At 47.4% G+C, this 19,850-nt stretch overlaps 5 protein-coding genes across 5 annotated transcripts; 2 read left to right on the top strand and 3 right to left on the bottom strand.

Moving 5' to 3' along the window:
• Window positions 1-10: 10 nt before the first annotated feature.
• On the bottom strand, window positions 11-2,850 carry LOC112879935 (protein UXT homolog). The gene is made up of 5 exons (XM_025944375.1): window positions 2,472-2,850; window positions 2,227-2,328; window positions 1,456-1,563; window positions 358-412; window positions 11-238 (listed from the first exon to the last, which is right to left on the bottom strand). The coding sequence occupies exons 1-5, from the start codon at window positions 2,603-2,605 to the stop codon at window positions 167-169; spliced, it is 471 nt and encodes a 156-aa protein (XP_025800160.1). The 5' UTR covers window positions 2,606-2,850; the 3' UTR covers window positions 11-166.
• A 1,763-nt stretch (window positions 2,851-4,613) lies between these two features.
• On the top strand, window positions 4,614-7,475 carry LOC112879933. The gene is made up of 2 exons (XM_025944373.1): window positions 4,614-5,411; window positions 6,675-7,475. Exons 1-2 carry the CDS (start codon window positions 4,728-4,730, stop codon window positions 6,759-6,761), a joined length of 771 nt encoding a protein of 256 aa, XP_025800158.1. The 5' UTR covers window positions 4,614-4,727; the 3' UTR covers window positions 6,762-7,475.
• A 2,660-nt stretch (window positions 7,476-10,135) lies between these two features.
• Window positions 10,136-13,240, bottom strand: LOC112879937 (vesicle transport protein GOT1-like). The gene is made up of 7 exons (XM_025944376.1): window positions 12,953-13,240; window positions 12,755-12,841; window positions 11,218-11,309; window positions 11,044-11,124; window positions 10,872-10,969; window positions 10,668-10,749; window positions 10,136-10,568 (listed from the first exon to the last, which is right to left on the bottom strand). The coding sequence occupies exons 2-7, from the start codon at window positions 12,783-12,785 to the stop codon at window positions 10,530-10,532; spliced, it is 423 nt and encodes a 140-aa protein (XP_025800161.1). The 5' UTR covers window positions 12,786-12,841; window positions 12,953-13,240; the 3' UTR covers window positions 10,136-10,529.
• Window positions 13,241-15,528: 2,288 nt separating this feature from the next.
• On the bottom strand, window positions 15,529-16,385 carry LOC112879934 (MFP1 attachment factor 1-like). The gene has a single exon (XM_025944374.1). It carries the CDS (start codon window positions 16,260-16,262, stop codon window positions 15,774-15,776), a length of 489 nt encoding a protein of 162 aa, XP_025800159.1. The 5' UTR covers window positions 16,263-16,385; the 3' UTR covers window positions 15,529-15,773.
• Window positions 16,386-17,994: 1,609 nt separating this feature from the next.
• LOC112882221 lies at window positions 17,995-18,874 on the top strand. The gene has a single exon (XM_025947229.1). It carries the CDS (start codon window positions 18,319-18,321, stop codon window positions 18,583-18,585), a length of 267 nt encoding a protein of 88 aa, XP_025803014.1. The 5' UTR covers window positions 17,995-18,318; the 3' UTR covers window positions 18,586-18,874.
• The last annotated feature ends 976 nt before the right edge of the window (window positions 18,875-19,850 follow it).

Genomic DNA, 19,850 nt, shown 5'->3' with positions numbered 1-19,850 from the left:
ATTTGTTGTATGATCGGCAACCTCATGGTCTGGTTTCAGATTACTCCAAGGGTTGAATAATTTCAACTGCATAAGGTCATCAGATTTTTAAGCCAGGTTGCTGTCATACAAAAATGACAGCATTTTACAAGTCGATGGCACCACCCTTTGCCGTGAGAACCAAATTCTACCATGTATTCCTAGGTGATAACTCTGTCTCCGGTGGTAGCTGCAGCAGTTCACGGATACCTTCACATACCTGCATATGGAATTGAAAAAAGTAAGTAGAAAGACGAGTAACATCTGAACTTAAGCAGATACATCAGATGCAAGTATGCAACACTTATTTTTAATGGAAGTGTAATACACTGTACGTACCAGCTTGATCTGTGCTTTTATGCTTGCAATGAGATGGGTGTATTCATCTATTTGCCTGCAAACATGCAAGACTTCCAAGGTTAACATATGAATGAATGTATCTACAGTGACATGTACATAAGTATGTAACAGAAGAAGAGCATTTAAACATAAAAAATTCTGAAATAAAACATCACACTCTGAATAAAATAGTAAATCTATTCATGGAAAATTAAAAATGCAGAAGGAAAGCATTCAACCATAAGCGAAACAAGCACCATATCAATCAAAGAGATACAAACTATGATGTTATATTAGCTGTCAAACCTAAACGATGAATCAAGACAACAGTCAACCTGCATTTCACTGTAATATACTGATTTCAATATGGTGATGTTTTGTTCCGTTAGATCTAGCACTGACCCCATGACACAAGAAACTACTAATCTCCCAAGACCAAACAGCTACCTTGTAAACAAGCAAGCGTATGTTTTCTTTATTTAGAACAGAGTAACAGCTGTGTTTGTGAGACAATGTTGCCATACCAATAAACAAAAACTCATTCAATCATTTCAGACATCTTGAAGCGTGAATAATATGGCTTAGAATGCTAAGAAATGATATGGTGAAATTGGTATTCTTCACCAATTCTCTACATGTGTACAAATTGAATGTCAGAGGCACACCAGTAACATGCCATCACTAGCTCTGTGATATGCGGCACATCAACCTGTGATGCTGTGACAGATAAGTAAAGTGAACTCATATTACATAGAAGATATCTGAGGAAGACAAGCTCCAACAAAACTAAGTGTGTACATCTAGATGCTCTTAAATCATAAATTATTGACAAGACTTAGATCCATTGGCATGCTTGAGCTAAAAACTGCATCCACATTTTTTTTCCTTGTCCTTTGGATCTAAAATCTGCATCATTTTTTTTTCCTTTTCCTTTGGTGGTAATTAACAAGTTATGGTATTGAACAGCAAACACAAGTTACCAGAATCCTTCCCAAATCTCAATCATCACTATCATTTTGAAAACTCATATAACAGAACAGAATGCTGCCTTACAAGAAATACATCATACTCAAACAGTCAAACTTAGAACTGACTTACCTAGCCAACCTTGCCTCTCTTACAGATATAAACTGTAAAGCTTCTTGCCAAGTAAATTCCACATGAAAACCTAGACCAATATCCACAAAAATGTGCCTTGTATCCGGTCTGCAGAAATCACCACACAACAAAGAACAGTTAGATCTCAGCAGTTCATGGAATCTGATTACAGACATATACTGAAAGACTTTATCACACATGTTTCATGAAAAATGGTTCTGTTAGTTCTCTACTAATTTCTTCAACTATTCCAACTTCAAGAACGTTGTTAAGGTAAAGAGTTAAGACTGAGTTTAAAAGTAAAAACTAGCATGAGAGCATATCAAGATTAACAACTTCCAAGTTTGCTCCCTGTATTATATCGTACAACCAAGAGCGGAAGAGCCTCAATTTGTGAATTCATATAAAAGTATAAAACTAATCTTCTTGTTACACTTTCTTTTTAAAAATACGTATAAACAGCCAAACACCTAGTTTTGGTACACCTACTTTGAATAGTGCATATAAAACTAATCTGCTTGCTATACTGTCTTTTTTTAAAAAAAATATGTATAAACAGCCAAACACCTATTATTAGAACAGGGAAGTCACATTATCCACTATCTCTAATTTTCCGTCAGAAGCAAAAGGAAGTCATATGCCATGCCTTTTTCGAATTCATCGAATAGCAAGTATTTCAATTGAAAAGCTCACTCTGTTCGATCGGCAATGTAAATATTATAAGCATTGTCTGGATTCGTTGAGAGGAATGGTGAAGGGGGCGAGGTTTACACTTCTGCCTGCATGTACACCTCCGAGCCAAGATTGACCATGGACCGCATGCTGGTGACGCCATTCCTCTCCAAATTTTCAATGTTCCTCTTCAAATCCAAGCTGCCGGCGTCCAATAAAGCTTCATCATCAGAATTCAGAACAAGTTGCAATAGACAAAGCTAATATGCTAGAGATAGGCTCTCCAAATGTCGTACCACCAGAACCACGGACTGTCGACCTACACAAAGTTCAGAGGCACTTACAAGGTCTTCTGCTGCTCAAACACCTTGTCGCGCTGCTTGATGGCGTTGGCGAGGTCGGGCTTCAGACGCCGGTCCACGAACTCCTCGAACTTCTTCACTTTCTCCTGCCGCGCCCGTGCCTCCGCCGCGGCCATGGTCCCCGGTAGGGTTCCCCCGGAACGGCTCGCCGATCGCGGAGGACTGTAGCTTGCCGATCTGGACCGCTGCTGCGGCCAAGCGTGGCTTCGGTTCGCTTCTAGTTTCAGCGCAGCAAGCGCCCCGCCGGCCGCGCTCCCCACGCACCCTGCCCGCCTCGCACCGCGCCGCCGAGCTCGTCGTGCGCCGCCACCGGTGGGCTGGGGGAACTGGCGGCTGGGCTGGAAAACTGATTGGGAGGAGATAGTTGTTGGCCAAAATTGCGACTATCAAAGGCGGTCCACGCTTATATACTGGGCTTACGCGTGGCGATCCATGAGTAAAAAGATTGGTCTTCTCTCTCTTGGTGTTTGGTTTTGGTGGGCTGAAAACCACGAAGAAAACATCGAACAGGGCAGTGGGGGTTAGCCCAATACTCCTGGCCTTATCGAATGCTTTTAGTTCCATTTTAACTTTTTCCGCTCGCATTCTTCTTCTCTGAACATTGCTGATTGATATGGTCATGTTCATTTAGTATCATTGACTAGTAACTTCGCACTTGCGGTGACAAATGCAAACACATTAAGTGTCCCCGCATAGCACCGTGTACTAATACGTGATGAAGCAGATGATGCATTGCTCTCGATCTGTATCCTAGGATTATTGACCTCTGAAGTCTGAAAATACTGGAAGAAGCCTTGTGGACCTGATAATACCCGTTGTTCAGTGGAAGTATTCCTAATGTTACTAATGCGCATATAAGCAGCTGGTCATTATGATTCGCGTTGGGTTGTGGCAATTCAACGCCTCTTGGTAACAGCAACTGAATTAATAAATAAAAAGGGACAAATGAAGCACTCTCTAAACCTGACATCGTAATTTTTGAAATTACATTGTCACTGCAAAACTGCACCACTGAAGTACATCACTCTAAATTGTCACGTTCAATTATTGTAGGTTCTCATTCGATTCACATCCGCAATACAGAGATTAATCTCAATTATGAAAGCCCGCACCTTTAAACATACTGGTGGAACAAGACAAGGAAAGAAGGAAGATATACAAGTGGGACACCGTGCTTGGCTAAGTCTCCAGGTAAAATCGGAGTAGTATCTGCCAAAAACTTCACATCATTATCCACACCATTCAGACAAGCTCTCTGCTCATGCAGTGCGGATAAATCCTTTGGAAGGTTTTTCATAGAAATTTTGAAGGTTTCCATTCCTTTGGAAAGGAAGAACGTAAAAATTGCAGATTTCCATTACAGAGGAAAGGGAACCATCTATGCACATTTTATAGGAAAAATACATCTACTCAGAGACAAGGGGAAACATCTTTCTCTCCTCCGTTGCTATCTCTGGTCTCCGCTAGGCTCTCCCTCTCTCCTTTCTCCCGTACTTGTTCATATGTCCGTAGCTCGTTTCTCCTTTTTCCCCAAGAGCCAAGATTCCTTTTTTCGAAATGGTTAGGGTGCAAACTAAGAAGTCAATATTTTTCTTTTGGAAGATAGCAGTTTGCGTGTTTCTCTTTACTAGATTCAGCATCAAAACACATGTCTAAGATGAATGCGGAAAAATGAAGGGCGAAGGATCCGTTCCGCGCGAGGAAATGGCTGCTCCACAAATGGCAGCTGTACACTGATTATGATCTAGGCATCAGGATCTCATTTTTTTACGAAAGGCTAGTAAAACTGATATCTTTTACACCGAGTATGATATTGGAATGGTTTTTGTGCAACGATGCTAGTAGGACTGTTAATTAGCTTGTAACTTAGTACAAAGCAACTCATTGAAGTAGATATTGTGATTATTTTGTTTATTAGAACATCTGAAGATCCAAAATATTTCTACGATCCAAAACGGCAGAATTTTTCCATTCCTGTATTTTTTAATATACTTTTCGCTACGTCCAATTTCTGTATTTTTCGTCATTTCTTTTTTTTGAAAAACTTCTTTCTCATTCATCTAGTATTTTGCATTGCGGGTTTCAAACACGTTGAACGTGATTGATCACATGCTCGCAGCCCGAGCACCGCACGATGGATGCTCCCCCTCCATCGAGATCAGCAATAACTCACCTCGAAATTGCCGAGTGAAAAATCAACTCCAGTGAACCAGCACGGCAGCGCCCGGGGCCGCAGCCATGGACGGCAAGAGGCTAGGCTGGCTAGCGCTCCCGGCGCCGCCGCCGCCGGAGTCCCCGCCGGTCGCTGCGGCGTCGGCCCCGGCCTCGCCCTACTCCGTGCTCCACGAGCTCCTCCTCCCCTCCCCGAATCCGCACCTCCTCCTCAAGCAAAAGACGCTGACTCACTCCCTCTCCTCCTCCTCCCTCACCTCCATGGCCTCCTCCTCGCCGCCCGCGCCCACCGCCGACGTCTGGGAGCTCGTCACCCCCACGGCCCCGCAGGTCGCCCACGTGGACGGCGGGCTTGACGACTGCGCCATCTTCCCGCCTCGGCTCCACGAGGGCCTGGGCTTGGGCCTGGAGGGGGAGTCCGAGGAGGCGGTGCCGGCGGCGCCGAAGGAGGTGGAAGTGGAGGAGGAAGAAGAGGAGGAGGAGGAGGAGGAGGATGGAGAGTGGCTATGGGATGCGTGGGGGTGGAGGTGGGAGAGGTGCCGCCTGGCGGCGAGGCGCGCTTGGGCGGCTGGGGTCGGGGCCGTCCAGAACCGGGTGCTCGTGCACGGCGCCTGCGGGTGCCCGGCGGTGAAGCCCGCCGTGTTGTCAGCTGCGGCTGCGGCCGCTGTGGTGGGGGCGCTTCTGTACGCCCGGCGGCGGGATAGAAGGGAGCGGGACCTGCTCGTGCTTCTCACGAAGGAGAAGGATAAGGTTCGAATCTCTCCGTAGCATCTGAGACGTGATGCCAATGCGATGTCTCAGCTAATTCTTGGTTAATTGCCCAATTGCTGCCATGTGCGTTCGTGTGGGACGAACGGGATGGTCATATGGAAACTAGTGACGGTTGCTGTTCCGCAGATATTTATCTGAAGTTTAGTACCGATCTGGCAAATTCAGAACTTGTTAATGTGATCTTGCATCATTTGATCTGTGGGGAAGTCGAGTTCATCATATAGAAGGTGTTTGGTTGGTGAATGGCATCATCTGTATTGCATTGTTGCCAGTATGCTTAGTGATTTACACAGTCTGTGATACTATAAAGATTTGCTAATCTTGAACCAAAGGAAAGGAGAATATGTATGAACTTGTCAAACAAGCATACTTAGTCTGTTGGACCCCCATGAATGATCAATTGATTGTTTTGACACATGAAACAAGTCCTCTTCTTGATGCTGTGTTTTATTCAGAAACTGATATTCTTGTTATTTTTTTGACCCAATTGTTAGGGTAGGGTTCAGGGAGGTAAAAAAGGGCAGACAATTGAAATATTGAACTTCTAGTGTCCTCTGCCCTCCAATGTTTCAATAGTTTCAAGTAAACATTCCACTTGAGTCTTCATCTTGTTCATTTGATGGTTTACCTTTTCCAACTAACTCCAGCAGTCTTTGAACAAAATATAATCAGGCTAGTATTCTACTCCCTCCGTCTTAAATTACAATTCGTTTTGGCTTTTCTAGATGCATATATTTTGCTATGCATCTACATATATATTATGTCTAGGTGCATAGCAAAGCTTATGAATCTAGAAAAGCCAAAACGACTAATAATTTGGGACAGAGGGAGTATCTCTTATCTTTTTCTTCAAATTTTTCTGCAATTAAACCGTATCATTATTTCACATTTTCATGAAATGTTTCGAGATGGCTGCTTTTCTCATATTCCAGAACATATATACTGAAAGATTAGTGCACTTAGGTTTCTACTGTGTAATCTTTAATTGGGTGATTGTTGCCGATGTTTCTTTTGTTTTGTTAATTGTTACTTCATTTCAGATTGTTATGTTGGATCCAAAAAGTTAAGCTGATTGTACCAAACTATTTTTTGTTTTCTCCAGAGTCTACCATCTTTAGCTGTTACTGCTTTACCACCGAGCAATGTCTAGATTAAGGAAGTCTAGACGTGATCTGGATCAATAAATGTTCACATTGTGATTGATATTCCCATCTAATTGAATTCTTGTTTTTCCTTACGCAGAGGATAGCTCAGCTGATGCATCAAATTGCTTTAATGAGCGACATCAGAAGCAGCAGTGAAGCAGTTAAAATTATCAGGAACTCGTAATCATTTTCACTGTTGAAAAGGTTCAGTTGCTATGTTGTAGAAAATCGATTAGGTAATTAGAGGATCAACCGGTTAGTGTGCAGGATCAACAATTGTGGGCAAACAAAGATTAAAGTTCTGACAGGTCTGATGTTTACTTATAATTAGATGCTGAAGCCATCAAGGCTGCAACCCAATCTCAAGCAATCGGTCGTTCAGCACTTCATCTTTGTTTGTTCTTAAAATATGTATATAGCTGGGTGATGATTTGGTAAGTTGTAGATATGCGGACATTGATATGGATGATCCTGGACAAGGTTGTGTATTTTTAATTTCCATTCTTCCATTATTGTGATCTTGATCATCCACTGAATTGACGACGTGGACTCAGTTCTGTATATGTAATGGATCCTAAGTATAGTTTTCGTATTATTAGACTGGTCTAGGATTTCAGTGGTTGGGTCCACCGTTTGGTGTCAGAAGTCAGGGTTTCTGAAACATTTTAGCTGAAGTTCAGGAAGCCATAAATCCAGGGCTGGGTTAATATAGAGTGCTTCAGATTGTATGTACAGAACTTCACACTGTTCCTACTGATTCCACTGTACACGTTCATAGAGTACTAGAGTTTCACCTGAGTTAAGCGAGTTGTTACGCAAATTGTAACATACTGTTTTTATTGCTCTTCCTGATGGAAAGTACCACTGACAACAGTGGTGAGCAGAAATTTTGCTTCAAGCCTTGAACTGTGTAATGATGATGCGCGTTGAAATAAGCTTTTGTGCTCCAATTCTTTGTTCTTAGGGTAACTGGCCATCTGCTGCATGAATTATGAATCTTAAAAGGCAATGTCATCTTTACACCGTCATGTTCTAGCAAAGAGCTGGAGCGAGTGTGGTGGTATGTGGTGATTCCATCTTTCCGGGGAAGGAAGTTTTTCTTTTTTGAAATAAGGGGAAGGAAGTTTTGGAAGTGAGCAAGAGATGCCTGTTGAGGTGGAGAACTGTTCTTTTTTTTTTTTGAGCATCAGGTGAAGAACTGCGGAACCCCCTGTTCAGACTTCAGAAGGACAGATCGGGCTGCGGCCGCCCAACTCCGCCGCTGGCAACCCGCGCTGGAACCCGGAACAGGCAATACGAGGCGAGCCGTGCCATAAAACTGCGCTCACCCTCAAAAGTATTTGTTCCTAGTCAGAGCAAAACGTGGAACACGGCGATACGTGAAATTACAGAACCTAATCGTGACATTGTCTGCCTTCGGGAGTCCAGAAGAGAAGCTGTTGGCATGAGTTGCATGAGGAAGTTCTGAACTTCTGATTGGCTTAGTTTGATTCTTCCGGGTATATCCATTCTAAATGGAGCTTCTGGTGGCAGCATAGCAGCTCGGGAAGGCACAATCCGTGAAATTTAGTTCAATGCTTTTCAGCAGATCGCAGGAGCATCAATTCAGTTTACATGTACAGAACAAGCTGGTGGAGTGCTGGACAATCAGTATTCAGTCACAACAGTAATGCCAGACTGTTACACAGTAACGGCAAGACACGACTCTAGTGGTCGAATCGTCTACATGCAGGAACTAGAACCCCTGACTACGCGCAGCTCGCCGGCCGGCGCACGCGCCCTCACGGCGGGGTGCGCGTTGCGCTGCCTTTGCCCCGTCGGTGGCCGTGGTGGCCTGATCACCTCGATCGTGCGCTGCCGCTTCGCGTCCTCGGCCTCCTCGTGGAGCTTGCGCTTCGTGGCCTCCATGTTCTTCTCCACGGCGACGCTGCAGGCGACGACGGGCGGCGTCATCTTCGGCTGCGCTGGGACTGGGACAACCGCAGGAGCTCCCGTGTTTGCTGACGACGGCTTCACGTTGCTGGTGCGCACGACCGGAGATCTGTTCTTGGGCAATGGGCCGTAGGACTCCGCCGTGCTGACACGGCAGCTGCTGACGACGGCGGTCTTCCTTGGACGAGGCTGCTTCTCCGGGATCTTCTTCGCCTTTGTGTCCGAGTCCTGGTGAGGAGGAGGCGGAGTGGACGAGAGGCCGTCCAGCACGTCCATGGCTGCCCTGGCCCTGGCGAGCTTGGCCTTGACGCCCGCCCTCCACCCGCGCACGACGTCGCGCGCGAGCCCGCGGACCCGCTCCGACGCGTGGTCCCTCATCAGCGCGCCAACGGCGCCCACGAGGTCGTCGGACGCCAGCGCGATCCTCTCCGAGGGCACCGCCCGCAGCGTGGCGAGCGACGCCGCCATGGCCTTGTCCAGCAGCACGCAGAACCCCTCCGCCTTCTCGTCGTCGTTGTCCGCCGCGTCGCAGAGCATCTCAACGATCCGTGACCTCGCGCTCCGGATCTCGTCTCGGGAGAGGAGGCCGTCGGCGTCGGCGGCCTCGATGGCGGTGTCGATGTGCGGGAACGCGCCCAGGAACGACTTCCAGCGGCGGAGCGCCATTCGCGACTCGCGAGATCCGCCCTAGCTAGCGCGCGATCGAGTAGCGGATTGATTCGATGGAAGAAGAGGGAGATGGCGAGAATGTGCCAGGTGCTCCGATCGGCTGGTGACTTTATTATGATGGCGGCCGCGGCAGTCGGACTCGGAGCGCCAAACCGAGACGAACTCAAGTAGGTTTCAAGCGCGCGCGACGCGTTTCTCCCGGCAAATTTCGAGTCGGAAGGGAGGTGAGTTTCTTTTTTTTTAATAAATAATTTTACTTTCTCAAGGCCTGATTCCGTCGATGATTTGACGCGGTGATTTTTTGATGCACAGGGTTTGATGCTAACGCGGTGCATTGCTAGCGGAAAATGTGCGCTGATTAGCAGGCCCCCTTTGCTAGCCACCCTTCTGGAGTTCCAATTAATTCTAAAAAATAAATTCAAATATAAATCTTGCATTGATTTCAATTTGAAACATGGTTTTGGGGATTGGACCGTCAACAGAATTCTCAATCTGGGAACTAGAATCAGATGGAAACCTTGTGGAATTGCAGTTTAACTTTCATCCGGAGAGAAAAGGTTCAAGGGACTGAATTTTAAATTTGGGAATTGGGCATACAACTTTTTGGACTTAGATTTGAACATTCAACTCTAAAAATGCTTCCGACAGGTGTTGAACATCAAACTGAACTTGAACTTTCAGGCAGGGCACTTGGGAGACTTTGACTTGCTGATGGAGGTGTGTATCACATGATTCGAAGGAAGATATAGAGAGAGGTGATGACGGATGAGAGGTAAGGAGGCAATTATTTGGCTGGCATGACGAGCAAGGTATTGTGCATCGCGGTGCAGCTGCGTGATACCCCAACACTGGGCTGCGTGTTCACTACATCGGGCATCAGTGCAGGCGTCCAGCAGAGGACAGACACTCAGAAAATGAAATTATGCGAACGCAAAGTAATACTCGACCGGGCACACGTACACAGAATCACAGATTAACCAAGTCATGTTAAGCAAACACAACTGTTTCTCACAAGACGGCTGGTTTTTCCAAACCAGCTCACAACTCCGTCCTAGTCATCGGCATACAGAAAAGAGGTAGTACCAGGCTATCACCATTGATCTATCACCTACTTATTAACAGCCAAGAAATGCCTTCTTGCAGAAAAAACTGACTAGTTACGCTATGTTGAGACGGACTACTGGCAGCAGCGTAGGAAGATCCACATAACAGCAGCAGCGACTTCCTTTTGTCTCTCTTTAAGATGGGTAGAATCAACGTATTGCGAACGAACAAAATGCATATGTCAATCGGTCTACGTCTGTACAGGGGATTTGACATGCTTTGGGGATGATCCAGCAGCCAGCCCGAATCACACCGGGACCCTTCTTCCCCTGAACCGAGTGATCAGCTGCAAAATTCGACAGGCAGGAAACATCAGCGAGGATTACAACCTGGGGAACAAGGCATGGCTGACGGATTTATGAGTTGTAATATATGAAGATCATACCGAAGTCACAAAGGGGTGGTGGAATATCCAGCCGAAGGAGGGACTCTTTTGCAGGTAAACAGCAGCGGTTGGCCAGAAGCCGCTGAGAAGAATTCAGAAGGGATTAGATACGATGCCAATTGTTCAGTTCCATGTGCAACAGAAAAAATACTCTGCCAGCAGCCAGGCAAATCATACAATAACAACTTTTAAAAAATTACCAACCTGAAGAGCATGATGAAGCCATATGACTCCACCATCATGCCTAAGGCAGGCCAGCCAAAGAGGACCAGGAAAAAGCCAAACCCGAAAGACATTGAACCCTGCACAGTTAATGAGGTTCATTTGTTAGCTAAGAATAGAAATGGAACTGGAATGGATTGGGTTTGGAAGGGACCTTGTGATTCTTAGGCTTGGTGAAGAATTGCACAGTTGGCTTCAGCCCAATGGTCAGTAAGACGCCAGAAACAAAGAGAATCTGGCAACATGACAAACAGCAGTGCTTATCAGTAAACAGGATGCTAGAATGAAGTCCGAATCCGAATAACACAAAAGAACGAATCATTCTTACATTCCCTATTGCAAGGAACCCCTTGTCAAACAGCATAATGATCCCAAGGAATGAGAAGAGAACTCCAAATCCAGTCAAGCCCAGCCCAATCTCTGTTGGTGAAAAAAAAGGTGAGAAACAGTTTAGCCGAAGTTGGAAGATACACATGAATTGTATATTGCAACATAAGCCCAAGGAGCTGAAATGTCACAGAATCTCAATAAGAAATCCAATTTACTGTATATATTGTGTTGTGTCATTAGCCATGTTTAGCTACTAATGGATGATTGTTCCTGATCAGAAATAGAAACTGTGTGCCATGTTGCTGAACTACATCTAACAATTACTCATCAGTTCAGTGGATGGCCAAACATCATCACACATTATTGAAATTTCTTAACCTAAATGTATGTCAAATTTGCATAAACCAGACTCTGCGTAATGTGCAGAGACTAGAGAGGCAATGCTAATACTCAGAGCAAAGTTTTTCCTGTTCAACTGTGGTGAAACATAGTGCTCCTACTACATCTGACAATTTCTCATCAATGGATGACCAAACTTCAACAAGCATTATTGTATAGCAACAGTTTAGCAAGTGCCTTTTTGAAGCAAGTTTAACAAAGGTTGAAAGGTGCTGATGCATTCTAGAATCTAGATTACAGCATACTAAACTTGGAGGTTTAGCAAGAGCAATTGAAGAAGCTGGAGTGTCACAAAGTAAAATAAGGAAGCCAATGTACTGAACATAGTGTATAGTATAGTCAGTAGCCATGTACATTTACTATGGATGGTCTCTCCTGATCAGAAACTGTGTTATATTCCTGAACTACTGGAGACAATTGCTCATCAGTGTCTGAGCAAACATCAGCAAGCATGATAAATTCGTAGAGGCACGACCAAACATCAACAAGCATGACTGAAATTCTAACTCTGATTGTATGTCAGAATTTGTAGAGGCAAACTCATTTTTCTGAACTCTAACCTGACTGTACGTTGTGTATATTAACCAGAGAGGCAATGTTAAGATTCAGAGCATAGTTAATCTCATTTATCAGTGACGCAGCCTAATGCTACTACTCAGTTGTACTGAATGCATATAGTGAACACTACACGAATGCTCGCAGATTAAAAGGTAATGCAGCACATCAACGAATTTTGGTGAGAAATCTTCACCCAGAAGGACGACAGGTTAAGATAACACAAGATTCATTGGGATCTAAAAACTCTGCTTTCGTACTGATGGTCGCGGATAATAATCATGATTTGGATGCGAGGTAACCATCCCAACGAATCACCCAATCTCCCACCAAACGACTCATAAACCGCGCGGAACCGAGAGGCAAACATGGCCCGATCTTCCACCCGCACCAACAGTAAACGGAGCGCGAAAGCGAAGCAAACTCGAGCAAATCTCCCACACCCGAACAGGTAGTGGAGAAGCGAAGAGTACACGCAAATGTAGACACCATCTCACGAACACGCAGTACCAGACGGCCTCACAAGTCGCAGGCGACAGAGAAAGGGAACCGAGCGGGCGGGTGGGCGAGGGGTCGCTTACTCTTGCGGTCGTTCATCTCGAAGGAAACCATCGCGCCGACGACGACCCGCAGCGAGAGCCCGCCTACTGCAAGCGACCAGCCACCGCCTGCTCCAGCAGAGAAAACAGAAGCAGATGGGAGTTAGGAGAACGAACAGACCATGCCGCCATTAACGACGAAGCGCGCGATCGAGGGGGTACGATTTCGCTAGGGATCACCTGTCTCTCCGAGGGCCGCGGATCCGGAGTCGCACGAGGGAGCGACGCCGGGGCACGAGGGGCGATGAGGAGCGGCTGGCGAGTGGCGAGGGACACGCGCACGCGCACGCGCACGGGAGAGGCGGTTGGAGTGGAACTGCCGGTGGAGACGAATGGATTCCCCCGGCCGACGGGGGTTTTATTGGGCGTCCGTGCGTCGGTTTGATCGCCGCGGACGCCTAAGCTTCGATCGATCGGTCGGTCGAGCCGGCTTCGAGAGCGAAACCAACGGTGCTTTGGTTGCTTGGTGTGCCGGTGCGTGCGTGGCGCGCGATGACGCAACGCGCCCAGCTGGAATCTTCCGGGATGGCTGATTGGCTGGCTACCTGCCTTGGCTCCGAAGAAAGCGCGGCAAGCCAAAAGCGACCCCGTTTCTTTGGGCCGAGGGTGATGAGAGCACCAGGCCAGTAATATGCGGACACGTGGATGGCTCTTTTTGTTTGGGTGTATTTTGTGTGTTTCCCCCCTATACTTTGGTCTTTGTCATGAGACTAAAGTACATCGTCAATTTGAATTAAGATGATGCTTGATTAGATGGACGAGCGAGAAGAGAAACAGCGATCCACGTGGCTCATTTCAGCCAACTCTCCAGTATGATCCATTTTCTTTTGTTTTCTCAGATAGAGATACAGACTAGAGACTCCCAACCCTGATCAATTCTCACATGATTGCTAAAGATTCGGTTAAGTCCAACATTGGTTCCTTCAGACATGTTAATTGGACAAATTTGCCCATAGCGACTCTGAATACTTCAGTTCCGAGAACTTACCATACTATCCCATCAGTCCTCCAAGACCGAAATATAACTCATTATGCCCCCATTAACCGTTTGTGCCAATGGAACAAGATGGCTGGGGGAGGAAACTCAAATGTGAGGTTGAGAATTACCACATTCATAGACTGCTCAAACGTGCACAGTCAAACCGCACGTTCAATTTCATTGGAGAAAAGGAGAACTCGATTGTTCAGCTTCTGCAAAACATAATCGCCATCCATCAGCCCTGGCCGGCTATACCGTTACAGAAAGGGCATTCTCTTTGGCTAGGTAAATCTCCCCATAGGCTGGAACTAAAACGGCTAAACACAACATTCTTATTTCTTATAGTTGCAAGTTTGCAACCATTGTATCGCTTTCAATCACTTCAACTCATATTTTAAATCATGGAAAGGTCTGTCTTGGAACTGGTATTAGCAATTCAACACAAAACAATCAAGCAAAATTTAAACAACATAAATTGAACAAAGCCTATCTGGCAATTGCAACAAAGAAGACTGCGTGTTCGCAAAGTAATGCATACATCTACCATCGAACCAACACCTTTTAAAGTTGTAAAAGATGTGAAGTACAAGTTTAAAGATCTTCTATAGGACTGTCTACTCGTTTTCTCCTTTCAGTACTTTCATGGTCAAGAACCTAATACAATAATTCTGTGTTAAACTGTGAATATGACATAACACCAGGTATGCTGGGGCAACCAAAAGGAAAGACCCTTGTTGCCCTGACATCAATATTCATATATGATAACTAGCTAAAAATCACATGGCAAGTTGGCAACACACAATTCTTTTTAAGCAGCACACTGCTTTAGTGGCTACCAGAATATCAGGAAACTGGATACCCTAAGCAGAGACCAGAGGACTATTTATAATTCAGGTGATTTGACTCAAATCTCTAATACCTGCAAGTGAACATTCTACGCTCTCACTGAAATATCAACCATCAGGCCTGCAAGTTGAGAAGTAGCTAACCCAACAACTGCTTAGTGGTAAACATTCAATGAGACTGCATACTGATTTAGCTGGTTGTAAACTCCATGACTCAGAATCAACATAAAGTACACATGAGAACATGACAGCATGTAACGTAAAAAAGAATCCAATGGTATATTTGGCTACCTGCAGTTTTCATCTAGTGACTCATGACCAACCAGGTGCTTCGTAACTTAAATCGTCAATTGTACAGATGCACTATGTACTCCGACTCATGGATAGTTACAGCAGTACAAATAAAATTTCAAAGTGAAGTCTGTGATTGAAGGTGACAGTTACATCTGTATAATTGATTAAATTTAACATTTGAAATTGGTGTTCCACAAAGTACTACGAATTTGGTACACCTCATCTAGAAAGTCAAATTTTAACTTCAAATCATGAATTATGCAAATGCAGCTATCAAATATCAACCAACTGTCCTTGCAGTTAGGTATTCTTCATTGAAATGCCAGCTGGTGAATGTTAGCTATGTACTAGATCAAATAATACCATTCTAACCCCACAAGCATCATGTCCAATTGACAACAAATGATTAACTTGTTTAGATAATAACTGCAACCTCTCTGTAATTGTGCACATGCAAAATCGAAGTGGCTGGGTTTGATTTTGTAAATTAGAGGCACATATAGTTTAACAGACCTGCATTATTCATTGATCAAGATTGCAATCTTCTCCCAGAGCCCAGTAACTAACGCAGTTCAAGTATAGTCGTAATGATACAACCATTCTTGAGAAGTAACCACTTCACAACCAGGAAATCAGAATGGATGAACTCATGCAAACATGTATGCACAACCTTTACATATGCAATGGCAAGGATTCACGGTTTATAACTTAATATCATAGCAGCATACCAGGTCCATGAAACAAGCATCAGTTCCTCCTCTCACGCGCATCTCTAATAGACAATGGATACTACTAGCCATAGGCTGAGGAAACCACGAATAATTTCCAACGAAATGCCAAAATAACAGCAAATTTCGGTGGATCAAAGCGCGGGGCCGGCGCCTTACTCCTTGGAAGCGGCAGCCTCCGCGGGCGCCGACGATTCCTCCGACTCCTGCGCGCTGGCCTCGGGGGCGGGCGCCGCGGCGGCGGCGGACCGGGACTTGGCGAGCTCGAGGAGGCGGCGGCTGACCTCCTTGGAGTACGCCTGGAGGACCTCTATCCCCTCCTCGACGGAGGCCGGGGACGCGCCGGCGGCGGACTCGGAGGCGGCGGCGAAGGCCTCGGCCTCGACGGCGGCGGCGGCGCGCTCGGCCTCGGGCTCCGGGACGGCGCCGTAGCGCTGGGAGAGGACGCTGGGCGCCGCGAGCGTCTGCACGAGGCGGCGCACGACGGCGTCGCGCGTGCGCTGCGACGGCGGCCAGATGCTGAGCGACGGGAGCAGCGCCTCCGCGGCCTTCGCGCCGGAGGCCGGCGGGGCGGCGTCGGCGGATCCCTCGGGGGGCGCGGGCTGGGTGCCCTCGGCTGCGGCGTTGGGGGCGTCCTCCGCCATGGCTGCGGGAAAGGCGAGATCTGCCTGTGGCGTGGAGGAGGGATGAGATGAGAGAGATGGAGAAGGGGACTGACTAGAGGAGAGAGACGATCACAGGACAGGAGTGTGTTGTGGTGTGTGGGGAGAGACTTGCAGGCGGGGTTTTGTTTGGTTCGGCTACGGCTCTGGGAAGCTCAGCAGGTGGGGTTTCTGTTGGGCCGCGGATAAAGGCTAGGAGCCCGTCCAAATTATGGCCCATTTTTGTTTAAACAGGCTTGGTTAGCATCTTGACTGATGGAAGCCCATTGAGTATATTGAGCTGGGTTTTGTTTTCGTTTTCCCTCACGCGGTCACGCTCCTTAATTGGCCACGGTCGATCTTAACTTCAGAGTATACTGTTATCAGCACAGTTTTTTTTCCCATTGCTGCAATGAAAGTGCAGCCATTGGCCCACTGCAGTGTTCTTCAACACTTCCATCAAAACAACACAAGTGAGTCATGACATGACCCGTCCGATAACTGATAACAAGCCAAGCCGGACGACGAAGGGAAGCAAGCAGACTCAGTTCAGAGACCTGAAAACCGTCTAGGCGTTGGTGCCTCCGGACCCTGGATATGGCTGGAGACCCAAGATCAACGTGGATGGCGCCTAATGGAGCTGAACGTTGATGCTGGTGTTGGGGTGCTGATATGGGATCATCGGGGCAAGGTGTTGCTGATAGCTTGGCGTGCTATATCTGATGCAGGTAGTGCGGAGGAAGTAGAGGCCTACACGTGCAGAGAAGGGCTACTCCTTGCCGCTGAATGGACGCTACACCATGCTATCCTGGAGACAGATTGTGCTAAACACGGAGTATCTAGCTAGCCAAGCCAAGGTGACAACGATAGGCCTCAAGCTTTGTTGTCCAGAAACTTTGGTGTTTGCCATGAAGATCACAAAAATTGCTAACCTCGCCAAACGTTTGTATCGCAGTGCTGTGGTATGTTTGTGTCAACAGCTGGTCGAGCAGGAATGCAAGACTTCTACGACTACGCGCCTCATAAAGCTCCCTCTTTATAACTTTATTGATTAAAACCACACACGCACACGCACAACAAAGTGGGTTACTGCTAAGTAATCGTCATGGAGCATCGTATTCAGTAGAGCGCTGTCACAGGACTCGACAATGCAGATTCCCGTCCCCATGTCTGATGTCTCCGCTCCGCTCCGACAATGGAGGCTCGGAGCAGTTGGAGAACCGCAGCAGCAAAAGCCCCGGCTCTGTCCCATGCCACCGGAAAGCTGAGCAACGGAGACAGGGGAGAGGCAGCCGAGGCACGGCCGCGGCCACGGCCACGCATCGAAGCCCAGAGGGCGGCAGGCGGGCCGCGACGGTGCACGCACGCCGCTGCCGCCGCGCTTTCTCCGGTCCGCCCACAGGAGAGAAAAAGAACAACCCCCCCCCCCCCCCCCCCTCCTTCCCCCGGGGGCGCATAGGCTTTGAAGCCTCGAGGCCTTCCTTTCTCCTCGTGGAAAGCTGTGTCCCCTGTTTCCCGGGCCATTTTCACCTGCTCCCATTTACTTAATCATAACCACACCGCCATCTTCCGCTAACCTCCGATTCTCGCTAACTAACCTCCCCACCTAAAAGCATCTCGGGAGAAAGGAACCCAGCACGACGCCCAATTTGAAACGACACCAGAGATGGCTCAGTTCTTGCAGATTAAGTAGTTCCTCGGTTTCTGAAGATTGGCATAAGCTACACAATGATAGAGCCGGGGGAACTTTCAGCTACCGCATGTTTCTCTTTTGAATTGCTGCTGTTCCTGTTGCAAATGATTCAGAGTTTGCTAAGCATTGTTGATTTTAGATTCCCATGGTAGAAAAGGTTCACTTTGCGAATGATTGCGTGCCAGCAGCCCCTACCTTGTTAGGCCACAAAAGGCCTTTTCAACTTTTGATTCAACTTTGACTCTTGCATGCATGTTCCCATTGTTCTGTTACATTAGGACAGCAGAAGATTCAGAAACACAAGAAGCTCCTCTCAAGCACAGGTAGAGTGCAGAGACTGTCCACTCTCCCACTCTACCCTACTCCATGCACGAGATGGCCAGTCAAAGGCTCCTGCTCCTCCTGGCACTACTCCTCCTGACGATGCTCGCGGCGGTGGTCGCCGGAGAAGGCGACGGCGTGTCTGCAACCGGCACGGACGGAGCGAATGCCACCACCGGCGCGGGGCCACCCGCCGGCGGGACGCTCGACGTGCGGGCGAGGAAGTGGTGGCGGTTCCCGGCGACGGAAGGCCTCGTCACGGGCAGCGAGCGGAGGGTGCCCAACTCGTCGGACCCCCTCCACAACCGCTGATGCCATTGGTGCACGCATTCCCTCGTGCTGCTTCGACTTCTGCTGGTAGTTACTTCTGGTCTGATGCTTTTAGGCTGCAGAATGTGGCTTAGTGTTCAGGGTTCAGAGAATTGAATTGCTTATACAAGTAAATGTAGCTGATTTTGGTTTGGCTGGTTTGCCAGCTCGAGAGCTTGTAATCACAAATTCATCGGCAGTTTGAACCATGTGTATATAAGTTTCCTTCGATTTGTCTATGGTTGAATCATCTGAAGTGAGTGCAGTTCGTAGAGGAGTTCAGGATGATTGATTGTATCAGCCGTATTTCAATTCTACAGTTCTTCTATGAATGCATGGAGTTCGGAAAGTCTGCAACTCTGCATAGTGCATACATTTTTTCTTTCATGTCGAGGCCATTTCTGCTAAATTTAATAGGGTTAATTGGATCCATGCAATTAAAATTATCCGAGTTCATCGATATACCATTATAATTCATCATAATGGAATCGTGCATTATAATTTGTCAGCTCTACAAAACACACCATTACTTACCTTTTCGATGCGTTTCTTAAAATTTATGAACCAAAATACCTCTAGCCTTCTTCGTACTCTCATCCTCTCTCTCCTTCCTCTCTCTCCATAGCCCACGCCGCCGCCACTGCACCCCCACGCTGCCTCCTCTGCTCCACGCTCACGCCGCCGTCGCGCACGGCGCCCCTGCACCACGCCCACGCTGCCGTGCCACGCGCGACCCACGCTCGTGTGGCCGCGCCGCCCGCGAGGCTCGCGCCTCCGTGCCCCATGCGAGACCCTTGCCTACTCCGCGCGTGCTCGCGAGGCCTGCACTGCCACCCCGCGCGCCATGCTGCAGAGAGGTGGGGAGGTGGCACCGCGGAAAGGAAGAGAGGGGAGGGGAGGAGTCGTCGGCGATATGAAAGGGAAGGAGAGGTGGAGAGGAGTCGGTAACAATAGAGGAGGGGAGGGGAGGAGGGGATTCGGTAGCGACAGAGAAGGAGAGCAGGGGCGATGGCGATACCGGCGCAGCTGGCGTGGCAGAGGAGGGGAGCAGCAGTGTGTGCATGGAGCAGGGGCGGCGGCGCGGGGCATTGACAGAGAAAGGAAGGAGAGAGGGGATGAGAGGAGCAAGAAGGCTGGGGATAATTTAGTCCATAAACACATCGAAGGGGTAAGTAGTGATATATTTCGAAGAGCTGAAAAATTTATTAGCAGAGTTTTAATATGATAAATTATAATAGCAGATGAATGAACTCGGATAATTATAATGG

The sequence above is a fragment of the Panicum hallii genome, chromosome 2 (genome assembly GCF_002211085.1).
Source record: "Panicum hallii strain FIL2 chromosome 2, PHallii_v3.1, whole genome shotgun sequence".
In the NCBI taxonomy this organism is placed as follows: Eukaryota; Viridiplantae; Streptophyta; class Magnoliopsida; order Poales; family Poaceae; genus Panicum; species Panicum hallii.
Note: the sequence above shows the minus strand (reverse complement) of the source record. Positions and strands in the feature narration are given on the sequence as shown.

What these genes read in the sequence shown, in the direction of transcription:
- LOC112879935 (XM_025944375.1), bottom strand. Translation starts at nt 2,605, where the DNA reads ATGGCCGCGGCGGAGGCACGGGCGCGGCAGGAGAAAGTGAAGAAGTTC. An exon ending in TTTGAGCAGCAGAAGACCTT is followed by an intron (nt 2,329 to 2,471) that starts GTAAGTGCCTCT and finishes GGACGCCGGCAG; the next exon opens with CTTGGATTTGAAGAGGAACA. An exon ending in AGAGAGGCAAGGTTGGCTAG is followed by an intron (nt 413 to 1,455) that starts GTAAGTCAGTTC and finishes GCATGTTTGCAG; the next exon opens with GCAAATAGATGAATACACCC.
- LOC112879933 (XM_025944373.1), top strand. Translation starts at nt 4,728, where the DNA reads ATGGACGGCAAGAGGCTAGGCTGGCTAGCGCTCCCGGCGCCGCCGCCG. An exon ending in TCACGAAGGAGAAGGATAAG is followed by an intron (nt 5,412 to 6,674) that starts GTTCGAATCTCT and finishes TTCCTTACGCAG; the next exon opens with AGGATAGCTCAGCTGATGCA.
- LOC112879937 (XM_025944376.1), bottom strand. Translation starts at nt 12,785, where the DNA reads ATGGTTTCCTTCGAGATGAACGACCGCAAGA. An exon ending in CGAGATGAACGACCGCAAGA is followed by an intron (nt 11,310 to 12,754) that starts GTAAGCGACCCC and finishes TTTCACCAACAG; the next exon opens with AGATTGGGCTGGGCTTGACT. An exon ending in GGCTTCATCATGCTCTTCAG is followed by an intron (nt 10,750 to 10,871) that starts GTTGGTAATTTT and finishes AATTCTTCTCAG; the next exon opens with CGGCTTCTGGCCAACCGCTG.
- LOC112882221 (XM_025947229.1), top strand. Translation starts at nt 18,319, where the DNA reads ATGCACGAGATGGCCAGTCAAAGGCTCCTGCTCCTCCTGGCACTACTC.
- LOC112879934 (XM_025944374.1), bottom strand. Translation starts at nt 16,262, where the DNA reads ATGGCGGAGGACGCCCCCAACGCCGCAGCCGAGGGCACCCAGCCCGCG.